Below are 18,955 nucleotides of genomic sequence, written 5' to 3'. Positions count from 1 at the left end.
TGTATTATAAGGGATAATGTACCCCCTACTGTAAATGATAAGGATATTAGAAGTCACTGAGGGGTTGTTCTGTGACCATATAAAGGCACAAGGCTGCAGGCTGAGTTATACAGGGAACTCTGAGTATCACTCATGTATTATAAGGGATAATGTACCCCCTACTGTAAATGATAAGGATATTAGAAGTCACTGAGGGTTTATGTGACCATATAAAGACACAAGGCTGCAGGCTGAGTTATACAGGGAACTCTGAGTATCACTCATGTATTATAAGGGATAATGTACCCCCTACTGTAAATGATAAGGATATTAGAAGTCACTGAGGGGTTGTTCTGTGACCATATAAAGACACAAGGCTGCAGGCTGAGTTATACAGGGAATTCTGAGTATCACTCGTGTATTATAAGGGATAATGTACCCCCTACTGTAAATGATAAGGATATTAGCAGTCACTGAGGGGTTGTTCTGTGACCATATAAAGGCACAAGGCTGTAGGCTGAATTATACAGGGAACTCTGAGTATCACTCGTGTATTATAAGGGATAATGTACCCCCTACTGTAAATGATAAGGATATTAGAAGTCACTGAGGGGTTGTTCTGTGACCATATAAAGGCACAAGGCTGCAGGCTGAGTTATACAGGGAACTCTGAGTATCACTCATGTATTATAAGGGATAATGTACCCCCTACTGTAAATGATAAGGATATTAGAAGTCACTGAGGGTTTATGTGACCATATAAAGACACAAGGCTGCAGGCTGAGTTATACAGGGAACTCTGAGTATCACTCATGTATTATAAGGGATAATGTACCCCCTACTGTAAATGATGAGGATATTAGAAGTCACTGAGGGGTTGTTCTGTGACCATATAAAGGCACAAGGCTGCAGGCTGAGTTATACAGGGAACTCTGAGTATCACTCATGTATTATAAGGGATAATGTACCCCCTACTGTAAATGATAAGGATATTAGAAGTCACTGAGGGGTTGTTCTGTGACCATATAAAGGCACAAGGCTGCAGGCTGAGTTATACAGGCAACACTGATTATCTCACAGACATTTCACCATAATATTAGTAGACATATTCTATCTTCCCAAGAAGGTATGACCACAATGCATTCTGGTTCTTGTAGTGCTGACTTTCCCATGGTATCACTGTACTATACATTGTGCATGGCCTTTAATTGCATCACTGCTTCATGGGAACAAGTGAAAGAATTCTGCTTAGCAAACATGGCATGGGATATGTATATATTTCCCCTGGGAAATCCATGCTGTACAGGCATAAGAGTAAAAACCGAGCAGCTCAGGACACACACAGTGATAAATAAATGTATTATTATCAGGCAGTTAGCCTTTGCATTTCCACTTAATCTGGTGACCCCTAGACCCCTAGCCTGGGGATCCTAGAGTGTAGTTATGTATTAAGTACTTTTATTTTTGTTTGCTTTTTTTTATGCATTGCATCATTTGCTTCTCTGGCCCCCGAATGTACTGCTAGTGGCCCTTGCAAAGCATTATGGTCCTGCAGTGATCACTACTACTTGTGGGCAGCTGCTCAGTGAGACGTCTGGGAATCTGCACATTGTTGCTGCTGGTTATAGTTCAGCCCTGCAGTGGGGCAATAGGGCGCGGCCTGGGAGTGTCCATGTGCCTCTGCTCAATGGAAAGAGATGGGAGATTGGAGAGGGTTGAAGGATCCAGATTTTTCCCATGGGAACACTTAAGCTCTATGAGCATGAAACCAAAACTGGGAAGTGCGACTGCTGCGCTCCCATTCAGTGATCTGGGGTCGGTCCCCTCTAATCAGCAGTTTTATTACATGGTCTTTCATTTCCCAAGAACCACAGCTTTTACATGGGATTTTAAATCCCACAAACTTTGACAATTTAAGGAGAACTAAAGACTCGATTGGCATTTGTGTATTTGTGCTATAGGGGATCAAAAGGTCTTCTCAACTTGCCTGCTCCCTCTGAGCATTGACTTGTAAGCTGCACAAAGGTTCAACCAATCACAAGCCTTATATGCCCACCTTTAGCCGCCTCTTGCCATGTTTTAAAGCAGTTGGCAGACAGGGCCATTTTAAAGGATAAGTAAAACTTTAAAATAAGTGAATGTAAAATTGATGAGTGTTATTCTAAGCCCTTTTGTCATTTACATTCATTATTTATTTTCTTTTTATTCCAAGATATTAAGGGATACATATGCTGTTAATATGAATGAATTTTGTTCCAACAGCGCCACCTGCTGGTCAGTTTCTGACCAGTCTGACCACCAAGTAGTCAAGGAAGTTGTCAGGAGAAAGAAAAGGACTTCTCTGATGTTCTTCTGCTTAGGAAAGATTTGAGAAAGGCTTCTAATTGTTTTCCTAAGCAGAAGAACATCAGAGCAGCCTCTTTCTTTCTCCTGACAACTTCATTGACTACTTTGTGGTCAGACTGGTCAGAAACAAAATTCATTCATATTAACAGCATATGTATCCCTTAATATCTTGGAATAAAAAGAAAATAAATAATGAATTTAAATGACAAAAGTACTTATAATATCACTCTCATCAATTTTACATTCACTTATTTTAAAGTTTTACTTATTCTTTAAAAGGATAGTGAAATCTTCCAGGTTGTAATAGAAACGTGGCACTATACCTACCTAAACCCTAGTTTCAGGGGTGATTATATGCCTCATCCCGTCTGAGGTGGGACCTGCACTGCCGCTCCCCTTGCTCCCCAGCGCTTACCTTTTTTTCACAAGAGCGGTTCCGGGGGGGGGGCCACATCACTAGTGCAGAGAGCCCAAAGAGAGCACAATTGCACTCTGCACTAGAAAAGACAAATTTCCAGTTTAATGACCGGATATTATGCTCTTAAAGTTACCAGGAGCAGCTTTTTTGCCGCTTGAAATTTGTGCAAATGTAGTGTGGCCACTCCTCACCCATGTAGAAGTGCAAAAGGTAAATAGGGGGGGGGGATAATGGGGCCACATTAGTCCACATGCACCCTGCTTTTAGCCAGAAAGACCAGGCATTGCATTAAAATCACTGCAGAAAATGGATATTGAGCATATTAACCCCAACCATGGCAGTAAAATCGCTGCAGAAAATAGTTAATGAGCGCAGCATTTAACCCCAGCCGCAGCAGTAAGATCAGTGCCGAATCAGTACCTGCTCAATGCTTTGCAGTGTGTATAAAACCAGAATGGGAAGCGAGAGCATGTAGAATCGGAATAGACTTTTAGTGTTTAGGCATACAGGCTTTTGATTGGTTACGTTTGCGTGCATGCTAAGACCATTCTCCCTAACAACACAAAACTAGGAAGTAAATCTGAAAATTTTCTAGAAAGACATTTATTTAAGATAATTAAGAAAGACTGAGCCTTTAATGACTTAAATCCATGTAATAAATGTATGCTGAGCACAATTATAAAACCCTTTGATGTGGGGTTATCAACAGACAACCCCTATCATGAGTTTGGCTAAAATACTAGACGTAGGCCAATCCTACCCAAGGCCAAACTGGTGTGTCATTACATTATCAATGTCTGGGATCTGCCCCCTGGTGGTGGAATCGAAAATGTTTTCAAAAATCGTCGCTATGCATGTTGAGGGGTCTCTTGCAGGTGTATTTTGTTTGCAGCAGCGTCCATCCTCCTTTTTGGATTCTCACCTGCCGCTCCCACCCTGTTCCCCTGCTAACATTTCTGCTCCTCTTTCCAGGCTCAGTCAGCTGCTGACCAGACTGATCATTCTTCTTTTCTTTCCTGCATTGTAGTTTTGCATCCTAATAACTAATATTGGAATGTCTATTGTAACAGTGTACTAACTATCATCAGAGACACCGGGAACGTGTATCCATCAGTGCTGCCTACTCAGAGGTCTTCATATACGCTTTCATCACCTAATTTACACATAGACGGGAATAATCTTTGTAATAGGGATGCACCGAATCCACTTTTTTGGATTCGGCCGAACCCCCGAATCCTTCACTAAGGATTCGGCCGAATACCGAACCGAATCCGAACCCTAATTTGCATATGCAAATTAGGGGTGGGAAGGGGAAAACATTTTTTACTTCCTTGTTTTCTGACAAAAAGTCACGCAATTTCCCTCCCGCCCCTAATTTGCTTATGCAAATTAGGATTCGGTTCGGCTGGGCAGAAGGATTCGGCCGAATCCGAATCTTGCTGAAAAAGGCCGAATCCTGGCCGAATCCCGAACCGAATCCTGGATTCGGTGCATCCCTACTTTGTAACCATATCTAATACACAGATACCATGTACCCTGCCATTCCCCTAACACAATATTTCTAATAAACAGATACAATAGTATGTTGTAGCTCTACACAAGTACCATCAGCATTAACTGGGTTCACATGTTTCATATTGTTAATTTAGGCTGTGGCCCAGGACTTTTCATCTCTCCAATTTAGGGTTAGATTTACAACAACAAAAAAAAAAGATAAAAACAAACTGAAAGACAAACTGTTCTCCTGATCTGAGTTATTTTGTTAAACCTCTAGTTTTAGATAATAATCTACCCCTGACAAAGTACAGGTATGGGATCCGTCATCTGGAAACCAGTTATCCAGAAAGCTCCAAATTACCAAAAGGATGTCTCCCATAGACTTGATTTTATCCAAATAATCCAAATGTTTAAATATGATTTCCTTTTTCTGTGTAATATTAAAACAGTAGCTTGTACTTGATCCAAACTAAGATATAATTAATCCTTATTGGAAGCAAAACCAGCCTATTGGGTTTATTTAATGTTTATCGATTAACAGGTCGAGCTCACAAGTGAAAATGGAGTTGTTTTATATTTATATTTTGAATTCAAAACAACTGGTTTGCAAGAGTTTGGGGGGAGTGGGCCTTGAATTTTCTGGGTAACCACCCACGAAAAATCCGTTGTCTGGTCTTTTTATTTAATGTTTATATGATTTTCTAGTAGACTAAGGTATGAAGATCCACATTTCAGAAAGATCAGTTATCCGGAAAACCCCAGGTCCTGAGCATTATGGATAACATGTTCCATACCTGTACTATTAGGATAAATCACATTAGACGAATACTAAGGGGCAGATTTATCAAGGGTCGAAGTGAATTTGAGGGAATTTTCGAAGTAAAAAAATTCGAAATTCAAAGTAATTTTTTGTATACTTCGACCATCGAATAGAATACTAAGACTTCGAATTTACTATGAATTCGATTCGAAGTAAAATCGTTCGAATATTCGACCATTCGATAATCGAATCGAAAATCGGAGTCTCTTTACAAAAACTTCGACTTCAATAGTTCGCCAAATTAAACCTGCCGAAGTGCTATGTTTGTAGTCAAAGTAAAATGGTTCGAATGGTTCGATCGATCGCTGAAATCGTTCGATTCAAGCGATTTAATCATTCGATTGAACGATTTTACTTCGACCGCAAAATGGTCAAATATTCGAATTCGATGGTCGAATTTTGCTGTATATTTCACTTCGAAATTCAACCTTTGATAAATCTGCCCCTAAATGTTTTGGGGTGATTTTTTTCCCCCTCAAAGCAAACCTTGCGTTAGAGGGGTGGTTCACCTCTAAGTGAACTTTTATTATATTAAAGAATGGCTATTCTAAGCAACTTTTCAATTGGTCTTCATTGTTTCTTTTGTACTCTTTCCAGCTTTCAAATGAGGGGTCACTGACCCCATCTAAAAACAAATGCTCTGTAAGGCTAAAAATGAATTGTTATTGCTACTTTTTATTCCTCATCTTTCTATTCAGGCCTCTCCTATTCATAGTCCAGTCTCTTATACAAATCAATGCATGGTTGCTAGGGGAATTTGGATCTTAGGAACCTGATTGCTGAAATTGCAAACTGGAGAGCTGCTGAATAAAAAGCTAAATAAGTCAAAAACCAATTGCAAATTGTCTCAGAATATCATACTAACAGTTAACTTGAAGGTCAACAACCCCATTAATCACGCTCAACAATTCATTGCAGAAAGTTTTTTGTTCCTCAGGAAACCTGAGATGTTGGCTTTTACCTGAAAAATAGTAAAAATAATTCTGAATTATTCTCAGTCCTCAAACACAATGATTTTTCCTACCTCCTAAGACAATTTTAATTCCTAGGAGCTTCAGTGAAAATAGAGATGAACACCCCAGCTCCGTATTCATTTCTATAAGAATTTTTAGGGGGCTTATTTTTCAAAGGGGAGGAGGGGGTCTCAATTTTTTAAACCATTAATAGAGTTGTAACATTTGGGTGATCTCTTTTTTCACCTAAATACGCCCCTTTTTTCTCAGAAAAAGAATCACTCACATTTTGATTCACCTGAATATTAAAAAAAAAAAACACTTTACCCTAGGCTAGCTTCTTTGTTTTTTCGCTGAAAACAGGATCATTTACCTCAAATGATATTCCCAAAACAACAGTCCATTTGAAAATAATTCACACCTCAGAGCAGGAGAATAATTCAACGCGCCAGCACCTTGAATGAGAACTTTATACCTTCTGGGGGAAAAACTTATCCCATAGATAATTTATATCCAAACTAGTGACCTATTTGAGAATCTTATTCAATGGACATATATATGTCCGTAAAGATAGCCATTTTTATAGTTTACTTGCATTGAGCCACCATTTTGTGATGCTCTTTGTGTCACTCACTGATCACCTGACAGGAAATGATGCAGGTTCCAAGTGAACCAGGAAGTGTGGGAATCATTTACCTCAAAAGTAACAACATAGCAACAGAATAACAAAATTCTAGTGAATTAAGGCACTGCCTTAAAAAAAAGTCAGAAAAGGGGGAAAATTCTGAAAAACAGAATTGTTATACCACAAAGCAGGACAGTAATTGCCGTGGTTAATCATTCAGCACAGAGTACAATTTTTTTAGAGCAAAACAGGAGGATTATTCACCTCAAAACATGATCATTTTTACCTAATTGGAAAATAATTTGTTAGCCATGTTTTTTTTCACATCTTCACCTTAAAACAGGAGAATTCACCCCAAATCACACAGTAATGGTAGAGACACGCTGCTCAGGGACAAATCGCTATTTCTTCGGGCGACTTAACTCCCCGAACTGCCTTCCCGCCGACTAGAATGTAAATCACCAACGGGAGGGCACTCGGAACACTTCGTTTTTCGAAGTCGAAGTTTCTTCATAAGGAAACTTTGGGCAACTTCGGAAAGCCAAAGCGATCCAAGTGCCATCCTGCCAGCGATTTACATTTTAGCCGACGGGACTAATCTCCCGAAATATCAGTGTGTGTCTCTGCCCTAAGGCTGGTAGGCAGGGGCACTGCTGCCATGAGGCAAGTTGAGAAACACACTTTTTTTAAGGATGTACCGAATCCACTATTTTGGATTCGGCCAAACCCCCCAAATCCTTCGCCGAAGATTCGGCCGAATACCGAACCGAATCTGAATCCTAATTTGCATAAGCAAATTATGGATGATAAGGGGAAAACATTTTTTACTTCCTTGTTTTCTGACAAAAAGTCACCAGATTTCCCTCCCAAATTAGGATTCGAATTCGGTTTGGCCTGACAGAAGGATTCTGGCAAATCCAAATCCTGCTGAAAAAGGAAAATTCCTGGCCGAATCCCTACTTTTTTTGCTGCCCCTGGTAATTTTAAAGGGTTGCTTTTCCTTTAAGTTAACTCTTCGTATGTTACAGAAAGCCCAACTCTAAGCAACTTTTCCGTTGGTCTTCATTATTTATTTGTTATAGTTTTTTAAAATTATTTGCCTTTACCTTCTGACCCATCTAAAAAACAAAAGCTCTGTAAGGCTAATAATAATAATAATAATAATAATAATAATAAGGCTACAAATGTATTGTTATGGCTACTTTTTATTACTCATCTTTCAGTTCTGGCCTCTCTTATTCATATTCCAGACTCTTGTTCAGAGCAGTCTATGGTTGCTAGGGATCCTAGCAACCAGATTGCTGAAACTGCAAACTGGAGAGCTGCCGAACTGCAGATTTTCTCAGAAAGTCACTCTCTACATAGGGTTGCCACCTTTTCTGAAAAAAAATACCGGCCTTCCTATATATTTTTCTTTTTTCCCTATTAATAACATCGGGATCAACCATCATTTTTACCAGCCAGGCCTGTAAAATACTGACCAGGTGGCAACCCTATCTCTATATCATGCTAAAAGTTAACTCAAAGGTGATCAACTCCTTTATGAGCCGAAATTCTGATTATTTTAATTGGAATTTCAGCTCTCCACACCCGCTCTGGAGCTCTAAATGGTATGCACCGGGTGTGTGGGGTGGCAACAAGGACCCCAAAACTCCTCCCATGCTGGTAGTTTTTGTCACATAGGCGCCATATTGCTCAAACACAGTTGCCTGGCAACCAGTAAGACCTTTGTTTTCATTTTCCTGCTTGTAGTAGGCAAAAGCCAGAGAATAATTGAACAGGGCTGGATTTACATAGCGGGCGCCCCTAGGCCTGCTGTAGTTCATTGCCTTCGTCCCCTCCCCTTTATCCGCACAAATTTTCTGAGCAATGTGGATTGGCGCACGGGAAGTTTAAAAACGTATCGTATCTCCTGCGCATCCCCAGTGTTTCTGAACCAATGTGGGTGTGGTTGGGCACCATGTCGCCCCCTAGAATCCATTGCCCGTGCCTTGGTGTCCTTTCCACAAATCCGGGCCTGTAATTTACCCCAACACACATTCATTCTCACACGTAGTTAATCACTGGCCTGAGTTGATTTAAGGCACCTCAGAGCAGAAGACTAATGTATTAAGAAGGAAGGGAAGATATTTCATACTTCGGGTATGTCTCACACCTTCAATACAGATATCTTTCTCAGCCGTCCTGCACGTGGTATTTCAGCAGTGAAGGGGTTAATTGCCATTGAGGATTTGTTCCCAGGGTGTGTGGGTGAGGCTGGCTAGAGAGCAAGGGGCCTCCTGACATGGCGTGCAACCAATAGGATGTGTGCGCTCTCTTGTCTTGCCTTCATGCCAGCACTGCCTGGGAACCACTTCTCCCAATCTACCCAGGACCTGACCCTAAAGAATAAAACGAGTTCTCCCAGCCCTGTCTGCATCTGCAGCCCCGGGAATTCCAACAGCTGCACACTCACACAGGACTTCCACACGCAGTGCTGGTATTTGTCCATATTATCATAGTCCACCAAACACCGCAGCTTAAAGGAGAACTAAAGCCTAACTAAAGAAGTAGCTAGAAATGTTGTACATGATGTTTTGGGCTTCTGTACCAGCCCAAGGCAACCACAGCCCTTTAGCAGTAAAGATCTGTGTCTCCAAAGATGCCCCAGTAGCTCCCCATCTTCTTTTCTGCTGATTCACTGCAAATGCTCTGTGCTGCTGTCACTTACTGAGCTTAGGGACCCACTCACAAAATACAGTACACATAGAATAGATCCTGTGCTTGAATGGCTGCCCCATGGCTACACTGCAGCTTGTTTATATAAACTATAGTAGTATGTATCTGTTATCTATTGTGTATCCTGTGCTTGAATGGCTGCCCCCATGGCTACACAGCAGCTTGTTTATATAAACTATAGCAGTACTTATCTGTTATCTACTATGTATCCTATGCTTGAATGGCTGCCCCCATGGCTACACAGCAGCTTGTTTATATAAACTATAGCAGTACTTATCTGTTATCTACTATGTATCCTATGCTTGAATGGCTGCCCCCATGGCTACACAGCAGCTTGTTTATATAAACTATAGTAGTACTTATCTGTTATCTACTGTGTATCCTGTGCTTGAATGGCTGCCCCCATGGCTACACAGCAGCTTGTTTATATAAACTATAGTAGTACTTATCTGTTATCTACTGTGTATCCTGTGCTTGAATGGCTGCCCCCATGGCTACACAGCAGCTTGTTTATATAAACTATAGTAGTACTTATCTGTTATCTACTGTGTATCCTGTGCTTGAATGGCTGCCCCCATGGCTACATGGCCTGCCCACAAATCTGGGCCTGTTTACAAGTCACACCTAATCTATAGGGTTGGCCTGTATCAGGTGGATCACTTTGATGCAGTTTTGGAATATATATATAGTATCTATATAGAAATTTCAGAATCTTCTGCTGAAGACATATATGGATGTGTTAGGGGCAAATCAGGAGTGTGACATGACTGATGGATGGGATTTAGGGAATGGTATTAGCTTTTAGCTATGGGGTTTGGATCAGAGATGTCCATCCTCACACCTCCATGATATACTGTAATGGCATCTCAGAGCGCCATGTCCTCAAATCCCTAAACCGCTTGACATTTAACTGTATGATATGCCAGAACCATTCTATCCCTCTTTGAAAGCAGCATCACCATCTGGTAAAGCATTTTTTGTTCGTTGCTTCATCACCGGATCATGTTCCAGTGCGCCGGCAGCAGGTGTATCTGGAAATCTCATTTCTATGCCTTCCCCATCCCTTCTGCCGACTCTGACAAGTCATACATTTACGGCCCAGGGCAATAAATAATCGGCAAGGTTATTATGGCTCCAGGGAACAAAACCATAAAAGTGGATAAACAATGACATCATGTTCAAAGTCAACCGCTCAAAAGCCGGATAGTGATGCTCCGTTCATTGTCTGTGGTGTCTCTATCAACCCCTGGGCCTGTGTGTGCTCTTCACTTGCACTAATCACAGCTACAACAAAAAAACAGCTCTAGTTTTGTGTTAGAACATCCCCCAGTTACAAATAATCCTAAATAACTCAAAAAAGCCGAGCTTTTCTATTGCTGTTTCTTTCTTGTCTGCTCAGTTTCTAAAGTAATGAACTCCATCAGGCACACGGCAGACAAGGAAACCTTTTATTATATTTCAAGTTTTTAACATGTTTTTTTCCCAAACCTGAAATTAAAAACTTAAAATATTTAAAGGAGAAGGAAAGGCTAAAAGTAAGTAAGCTTTATCAGAAAGGTCTATATAAATACACCAGTAAACCCTCAAAGTAATGCTGCTCTGAGTCCTCTGTCAAAAGAAACAGCACATTTCTTTCCTTCTATTGTGTACTCATGGGCTTCTGTATCAGACTTCCTGTTTTCAGCTTAAACCTCCAGGGCTAGGGCTTGAGCATGCTCAGTTTGCTCCTCTCTCCCTCCCTCCTTTCTCCCCTCCCCTCCCTGCTGTAATCTGAGCTCAGAGCTATGAGTGAGCAGGGAGAGACTCAGGCAGAAAGTGATGTCACACCAAGCTAATATGGCAGCTGCTATCCTAAACAAACAGAGACAGTGTTTAGAGCTGGAAAAACATTTTAAAGAATAAATTTAGTGTTCTAGCTTGCACTTTCACAATAGACAAAGTATTTAACGAAACTGCAGGGCAGGTGTTAAAGGTTCGCAATGCGCAATAATGATTCACAATGCAATAAATGCCTAATGAAGAATATTACATTGCGACAGGCGCATTCTTATTCACTAAGTTTAGCTCTTTGCGGATTTTATTACATTGCGAAAATGCAACTCCCGTTGGCTTCTACTTGAATCCTTTTTTTTTTTTGAGTTTTTAAATTCTTACATTTCAGTTTCGGAAACTCTCAATTGTGGGGCATTTTTACAATGAAAAACTTGGATCGTGGTAAAAAGTTGATCTTAATTGTTGATCAATTTGCCCCAAAAAGTTAAGATACTTTATGGCAAGCTCAGACATTTGGGGGAATAGTTATTACCGGTTGAGGTGCTGGATAATCAATACCAGAAAATGGGAGTTCTTTTACTGCCCTGTAGTATGATTATACAGGTACCTGTTATCCAGAATGCTCAGAACCCAGATTTCCAGATAACAGATCTTTCCGTAACTTGGATCTTCATACCTTTAGGGCTCTTACACACTGGCGGCTTTTTCTGCGCTCCCCTGCATTGCGATTTCTTCTGTTCAGCCGCAGGAGTAGACGTGCTCAATTATTGTGAAGGGGGCTGTACTCACACAGACGCATGTAAGCGCCAAACACAGGTGGGACGCAGCATGTTGCATTTCACCTGCGTTCGGTGCATACATGCGTCTTTATGAGTACAGCCCCTTTCACAATAATTGAGTGCTTCTATTCCTGCGCTTCCCTGCGGCTGAACGGAAGAAATTGCAACGCAGGGGAGTGCAGGAAGAATCGCCCGTGTGTGAGAACCCTAAGTCTACAAGAAAATCATATAAACATTAAATAAACCCAATAGGCTGGTTCTTCTTCCAATAAGGATTAATTATATCTTAGTTGGGTCAAGTACAAGCTACTGTTTTATTATTACAGAGAAAAAGGAAATCATTTTTAAAAATTTGGATTATTTGGATAAAATGGAGTCTATGGGAGACGGCCTTTCCGTAATTTGGAGCTTTCAGAATAACGGGTTTCCGGATAACGGATCCCATACCCGTATCATCATTGATTAAAAATTCCATTTATAAAAAATATTTCTTTATTTAACCCAGTATGGTATTGGGTATTATTATGCGTTTTTGGGAAACCTAGAGCTGTTATTGCAGAATTTGTATCTGTGTCCTTGTGTGACTTGTAATGTTTCATCAGTGTCTCATCTAAATACCCAGTCTCTTATTTCTCTCTCTGCATGTAATGCCGCCTTGTTTGTCTTGTGATTACACTCCCTGGATACCATTTCTGTCTATTGACTTGTCTGTCTGTCTATTAAGCTCCTAGTGCAGCAATTAGCAATTAACCCTTTCAGTGCCTCCCGCTGTCCATGCTGATGGCACCATAGTGCAAGCCACGTGGATTCTGCAGTTCCCGGGGGGTTCTCTCTGATCAGTGCCACCACCACTGCCTTTTGTATTGGTAACACGTGGCACAGCTCAAGATCAAAGAGAAGTGGCAGTGTAAGGGTTAACTACCACCATGGGGCAATGTAATCATAACAATGAACCACCATCTGATTTGATCCTTTCATGGCAAAAAAAAATTGGTCTTCTCATTGGAGAAGCATTCGATATGTTAATTCTTCTTATTATTTTAATGTTTAACCCTTAGTGGTACCGCCTCTTCCTTTGACACTAGCTGTGTACGTAAAACCCTGTGCTGCAGGGCTGATAAGTATCTTCACTTACTAATCAGTTATGCAACATAGACAGAAGATGTCGTATTGTTTCAAATAGTAAAATAGAACATGTTACAGGTATGGGACCTTTATCCAAAATACTCCGGACCTGGGGTTTTTCCGGGTTAAAAGATCTTTCTGGTATTTGTATCTTGATACCTTAAAGGATAAGTAAATCTTTAAAATAAGATTTACTTATCCTTTAAGTCTACTAGAAAATCAGATTAACGTGAAGTAAACCCAATAGGTTGCTTTTGCTTCCAATAAGGATTAAAGGATAAGTAAAACGTTAAAATAAGTGAATGTAAAATTGACAAGAGTGCTGTTCTAAGTACTTTTATTATTTACATTCATTATTTATTTTCTTTATATTCCAAGATATTAAGGGATATATGTGCTGTTAATATGAATGAATTGTGTTCCAAATGTTTCTGACCAGTCTGACCACCAAGTAGTCAAGGAAGTTCTCAGGAGAGAGAAAGAGGCTGCTCTGATGTTCTTCTGCTTAGAAAAAATTTGAGAAGGGTTTCTAATTGTTTTCCTAAGCAGAAGAACATCAGAGCAGCCTCTTTTTTCTCCTGACAACTTCGTTGACTACTTGGTGGTCAGACTGGTCAGAAACTGACCAGCAGGTGGCGCTGTTGGAACAAAATTCATTCATATTAACAGCACATGTATCTCTTAATATCTTGGAATAAAAAGAAAATAAATAATGAATGTAAGATTCAAAAGTGCTTAAAATAGCACTCTCATCTATTTTACATTCACGTATTTTAAAGCTATACTTATCCTTTAATTACATCCTAGTTTGGATCAAGTACAAACTACTGTTTTATAATTACAGAGAAAAGGGAAATCATTTTTAAATATCTGGATTATTTGGATAAAATAGAGTGTATGGGAGACGGCCTGTCTGTAATTTGGGGCTTTCTGGATAACGGGTTTCCGGATAACAGATCCCATACCTGTATTTATCTCCCAGAATAAGGTGACTACTCTCCTTTCTGAGTTGGTCATATTAGGAAGAGTTCCTTATTGCTATTCTCCAGGGGTAAAATGCCCCAGTTACAATCTGGGCCGCTATCAGAATTTCAGAAGAACAGATGACAAGTGTAATGGGTATCACTGTCTTTGTCTAATAAAGTCTGTGTTCTGTAGGTCCTGCCCTGTACAGCAGTCTGTGTCTTGTCTCATCACCACAAATACCCCTTTCCCATTATCCATTATGGTGCTATAGCAAACTGCACTGGAGGGGGCGCTCTCTTAATGAATGGGGTGAGGATGTAGGATGGTAATGATAGAAATATAATATATATGATATATGCACCCTGTAAAGCATAGGACAGCTACTATAATAAGATTCCGAAACATTATTGAAGGGATGGTTCACATTAGTATGGTATAGAATAGCCAATTCTAAGCAACTTTTTAAACAATAGATTTGTCTTTCTCTTCTGCCAACTTTCAAATGGGGAGGGGTCACTGACCCCGGGAACCAAAAAACTTGCTCTGTACGGCTTTACGTTTATTGTTATTTTTCCCTTTTATTCCTTATCTGCCTTTTCAGTCCCTCTCCTATTCATCATCCTGTCTCTCGTTCACACCACTGCCTGGTTGCTGGGATAAATTGGACCCTAGCAACCAGATAGATGCTGAAATTTCAAACAGTAGAGCTGCTGAACGCAAAGCTAAATAAAATAAAAACAACGATGAAACAATTCTAGACCAATTGCAGAATATCTACATCATGCTAAGGGTTAATTTAAAGGTGAACTACCAATTTAAAGGCTAGGTAAACCTTTAAAATAAGTGAATGTAAAATTGATGCGAGTGCTATTCTAGGCACTTTTGTAATTTACATTCATTATTTATTTTCTTTCTATTCCAAGATATTAAGGCAGTGGTCCCCAACCAGTAGCTCGTGAGCAACATGTTGCTCTCCAACCCCTTTGATGTTGCTCCCAGTGGCCTCAAAGCAGGTGCTTATTTTTGAATTTCGGGCTTGGAGGCACATTTTGGTTGTATAAAAAGTAGGTGCACTGCCAAACAGAGCCTCAATGTTGGTTGACAATCCACATAGGGGCTACCAAATGGCCAAATCACAGCACTTATTTGGCCAGTGTTGGTCTGGCCTGGCGGGACAACGCGAAACAAACTGGTGGGCCTGACCCTCATGGGCCACCGCCGGGCCAGACCCCTTCTCTGGAAGACCTCTTTCTACAAAAAAAAAGATTTTTTTTTTCGGCGCGTCAGTGCATGCGCGTGGTGCCGTTCGCGAATGAGCGCCTCCATGCCAAGAGGCACATCGGAGAGGGGGGCCAGGGGGGCCCTGGACAGCGGTCCCGGTGGGCCCCGGGCCCCCCCAGTCCAACCCTGTATTTGGCACCCAAGAACATTTTTCATGCTAATGTTGCTCCCCAACTCCTTTTACTTCTGAATGTTGCTCACGGGTTCAAAAGGTTGGGGAACCCTGTATTAAGGGATACATGTGCTGTTAATATAAATGAATTTTGTTCCAACAGCGCCACCTGCTGGTCGGTTTCTGACCAGTCTGACCACCAAGTAGTCAAGGAAGTTGTCAGGAGAAAGAAAGAGGCTGCTCTGATGTTCTTCTGCTTAGGAAAACAATTAGAAACCTTTCTCACATCTTTCCTAAGCAGTAGAACATCAGAGCAGCCTCTTTCTTTCTCCTGACAACTTCCTTGACTACTTTGTGGTCAGACTGGTCAGAATTGTAGATCTATTTTGGCGGGATCCACATGCACACAGGTATCATGTATACTAAGTCATTAACCCCTTCGCTGCTGACTGTTACAAAGAAATAAGCTAAATAAATAAATACTGGCACAGCAGAGTTTCTTGTCGGTATTTTTCATTGAGTTTATGCATTATTGAGGGCGTGCCGTTCCCGAACACCCCGTTACTGTGTTGTGTGTGCTGACGATCTATTTAGTACAATCTGTTACAAAAAGTATACAACACAGGGAAGCGAAGCCTGCTGATGCCTGGAGTGCCCTGCTTGGTTTGGGAGAAGTTGGGTGGGGGAGGGGATGACGAAAATGGGGTGGTTGACGCTAAACCTTCCCTATCCCAGAGGGGCTTGCAAGCTCTTTTAGATTGTCAGCTCCTCTGGCAAAGGTGCGTGGGCTTTAGCGCTGCTGATGCTGTGTCTGACATCATGAGTCTGTCTAACGATCCTTTTTAATTCCCCCACCCTGCCTTGCCTCCTGATTGCCCCCTGTGTAGGGTTATTTTAGTGACCCTTGGAATGTCTTTGACTTTCTCATCGTTATTGGCAGCGTAGTTGACGTCATTCTCAGCGAGACCAATGTAAGTATATCCGGGCAGGCCTGCACCTCTCGCTTCTCTCTTCCCCTTTCCCCTCGCACTCCCCACCTTCTCTTTCCCTTCTCCCTGCTGGTGTTGGTGCTTCTCTCATGTTTCTTTCTTTTATTTATGGATCTTCACAGCCCCAGGGAGAAGGGAGAGAGGGAAGGGAAGAGCCCTAACATGCACTCCCCTCCCCAGCCAGAAGAGGGCGACAGAAGGGGCTTTTCCCTCTCTCATCTCTCCCACCCTACCTCATTGTTGCCTTTTCTATGGAGTGTCAATGTGCAGTTAACCAGGGTACACCCAGCGGCCGAACACAAGAGGAGACAAAAAAACAATCCGTATAATGCCTCTTAACCTTTCCTTTTTTTTTATTTTACTCTTGATTTTAATTTCCTTTTTCTCTCCCTTGTTCACACTTTTTTCTTTTTCTTTCCTTTGATTTTCTGTTTCTCTCTTTTCTTTCTCTTCCTTCTCTCCTCCCGGCCTCCCGTGCAGCACTATTTCTGTGATGCATGGAACACATTTGATGCACTGATAGTAGTGGGTAGCATTGTTGATATAGCAATCACCGAACTCAACGTAAGTAACCCTCGTCTGTCCGTGACTGTGGCTGCTCCCTTCCCCCTGTTTGTCTCTTCTCCTTCTGTTTTCTATTCATTTTAAATTTCTCTTGGTTCTCCCTTTCTCTTTTTACCTTTTCTGATACTCTCTGGAAACAGCTAGGAGTCTGTTGCATATTCTCCTCCCGGCATGATAAAAACTGTATAGCAGAACTAGTCCTGCACCAGGTCTCCTAGGCTCTCAAGCGCAGAAGGACTGTGTCACTTTAATTCTCACACAGCCAACCATTGGCTTTCCAGCTTCTGACTACAACTCCCATGATCCTCAGCCAAGCAGCGGCTGGTTGCCTGGTTGTGACTGATGGGATGTGTGGTTCAGATAAGGTTGGACTGGCCTGCCGGGATACCGGACAATGCCCTGGTGGGTCTCACTTTATTATGACGAATTCCATCAGCTCCGATCCAGATACCACTGAGTTCTTATGATATCTAAAAGTGGATAGCATGAGACTCATCAGGCCCAGTCCTATACTGGGTTCAGAAGAAAGTCTTAAACGACCAACCTGAAGACTCATACTTGTAGTAAGATATAAACTTATGAAAGGCATAATACTTGAATTCATCCTAAAAAAAGATGTAGCAATGCCAGTATCATAGATTCTGCATGCCGTTTTGATATATGCCATTGCTGCATGTTTACTGGCAACACATGCAGCAGATAGATCAAAAGCTGACAGTGTTTTAAGGGTTAATCAAAGCGTCATAGGTTAAGGCCCCATGTACATTAATAAACTCGAAAGCAATTAAAGGCTTACAGGCAAAATAAAATTGTACCTACCACAAAATTTACAGTATAAGGATATTAGAAGTCACTGAGGGGTTGTTCTGTGACCATATAAAGGCACAAGGCTGCAGGCTGAGTTATACAGGGAACTCTGAGTATCACTCATGTATTATAAGGGATAATGTACCCCCTACTGTAAATGATAAGGATATTAGAAGTCACTGAGGGGTTGTTCTGTGATCATATAAAGACACAAGGCTGCAGGCTGAGTTATACAGGGAACTCTGAGTATCACTCATGTATTATAAGGGATAATGTACCCCCTACTGTAAATGATAAGGATATTAGAAGTCACTGAGGGGTTGTTCTGTGACCATATAAAGGCACAAGGCTGCAGGCTGAGTTATACAGGGAACTCTGAGTATCACTCATGTATAATAAGTAGGGATGCACCGAATTCAGGATTCAGTTTGGGATTTGGCCAGGATTCGACCTTTTTCAGCAGGATTCAGCCAAATCCTTCTGCCCGGCCGAACTGAATCCAAATCCTAATTTGCATATGCAAATTAGGGGTGGAGAGTGAAATCTAGTGACTTTTTGTCACAAAACAAGGAAGTAAAAAATGTTTTCCCCAACAATGGGAATATATTTTTCATATAAAACACACTAAATGAAAAATAATGTCATATACAGGGAATAGGAAAAAAACCATCCAGTTTAGACTAAGAATTGGCAGTCCAAGGATATTGCTGACTGAACTCAGCGTTAATTATCAGTATTAACCTATAAGCTTGATTGACTACAGATGATTAGAAAAATCAAGCAGCCACATATTTTTAAGACCATTTTTATCCATCTTACTCAGAGGTTAAATAGTCGGTGTCATTTTCATTCATCAGCAGCAATAAAGATCCGAAATCTCGTTTCCTATCATTTCCTCAGTCAATAGATCCATGTCCCCTTTACACACAGCTAATGGATCTGCTTCTGAAGAAATACAGGCTGCAGAGCTGCTACAATTCAGTAGTGGGTTACTGACATCATTAAAGGATAAGTAAACCTTTAAAATAAGTGAATGTAAAATTGACATTCATTTTATTACAAGATATTAAGGGATACATGTGCTGTTAATATGAATGAATTTTGTTCCAACAGCACCACCTGCTGGTCAGTTTCTGACCAGTCTGACCAGCAAGTAGTCAAGGAAGTTGTCAGGAGAAAGAAAGAGGCTGCTCTGATGTTCTT

At 41.0% G+C, this 18,955-nt stretch overlaps 1 protein-coding gene across 13 annotated transcripts in view; it reads left to right on the top strand.

Moving 5' to 3' along the window:
- cacna1c.S (calcium channel, voltage-dependent, L type, alpha 1C subunit S homeolog) overlaps window positions 1-18,955 on the top strand; it is a 233,288-nt gene that overhangs the window by 194,895 nt on the left and 19,438 nt on the right. For 5 of the 13 annotated variants that reach the window (XM_018254824.2, XM_041587931.1, XM_041587930.1 and 2 more), the window contains exon 30: window positions 16,280-16,363. In XM_018254824.2, coding sequence (XP_018110313.1) covers window positions 16,280-16,363 — 84 coding nt within the window. Of the gene's footprint in view, window positions 1-16,279; window positions 16,364-16,861; window positions 16,946-18,955 lie in introns of all 13 variants that reach the window. The other 8 variants (XM_041587921.1, XM_041587922.1, XM_018254826.2 and 5 more) reach the window with 2 other exon arrangements.

The sequence above is a fragment of the Xenopus laevis genome, chromosome 3S, assembly GCF_017654675.1.
Source record: "Xenopus laevis strain J_2021 chromosome 3S, Xenopus_laevis_v10.1, whole genome shotgun sequence".
NCBI classification, from domain to species: Eukaryota; Metazoa; Chordata; class Amphibia; order Anura; family Pipidae; genus Xenopus; species Xenopus laevis.
The sequence above is the reverse complement of the archived record's forward strand: the minus strand, read 5'-3'. Positions and strand labels throughout refer to the sequence as shown.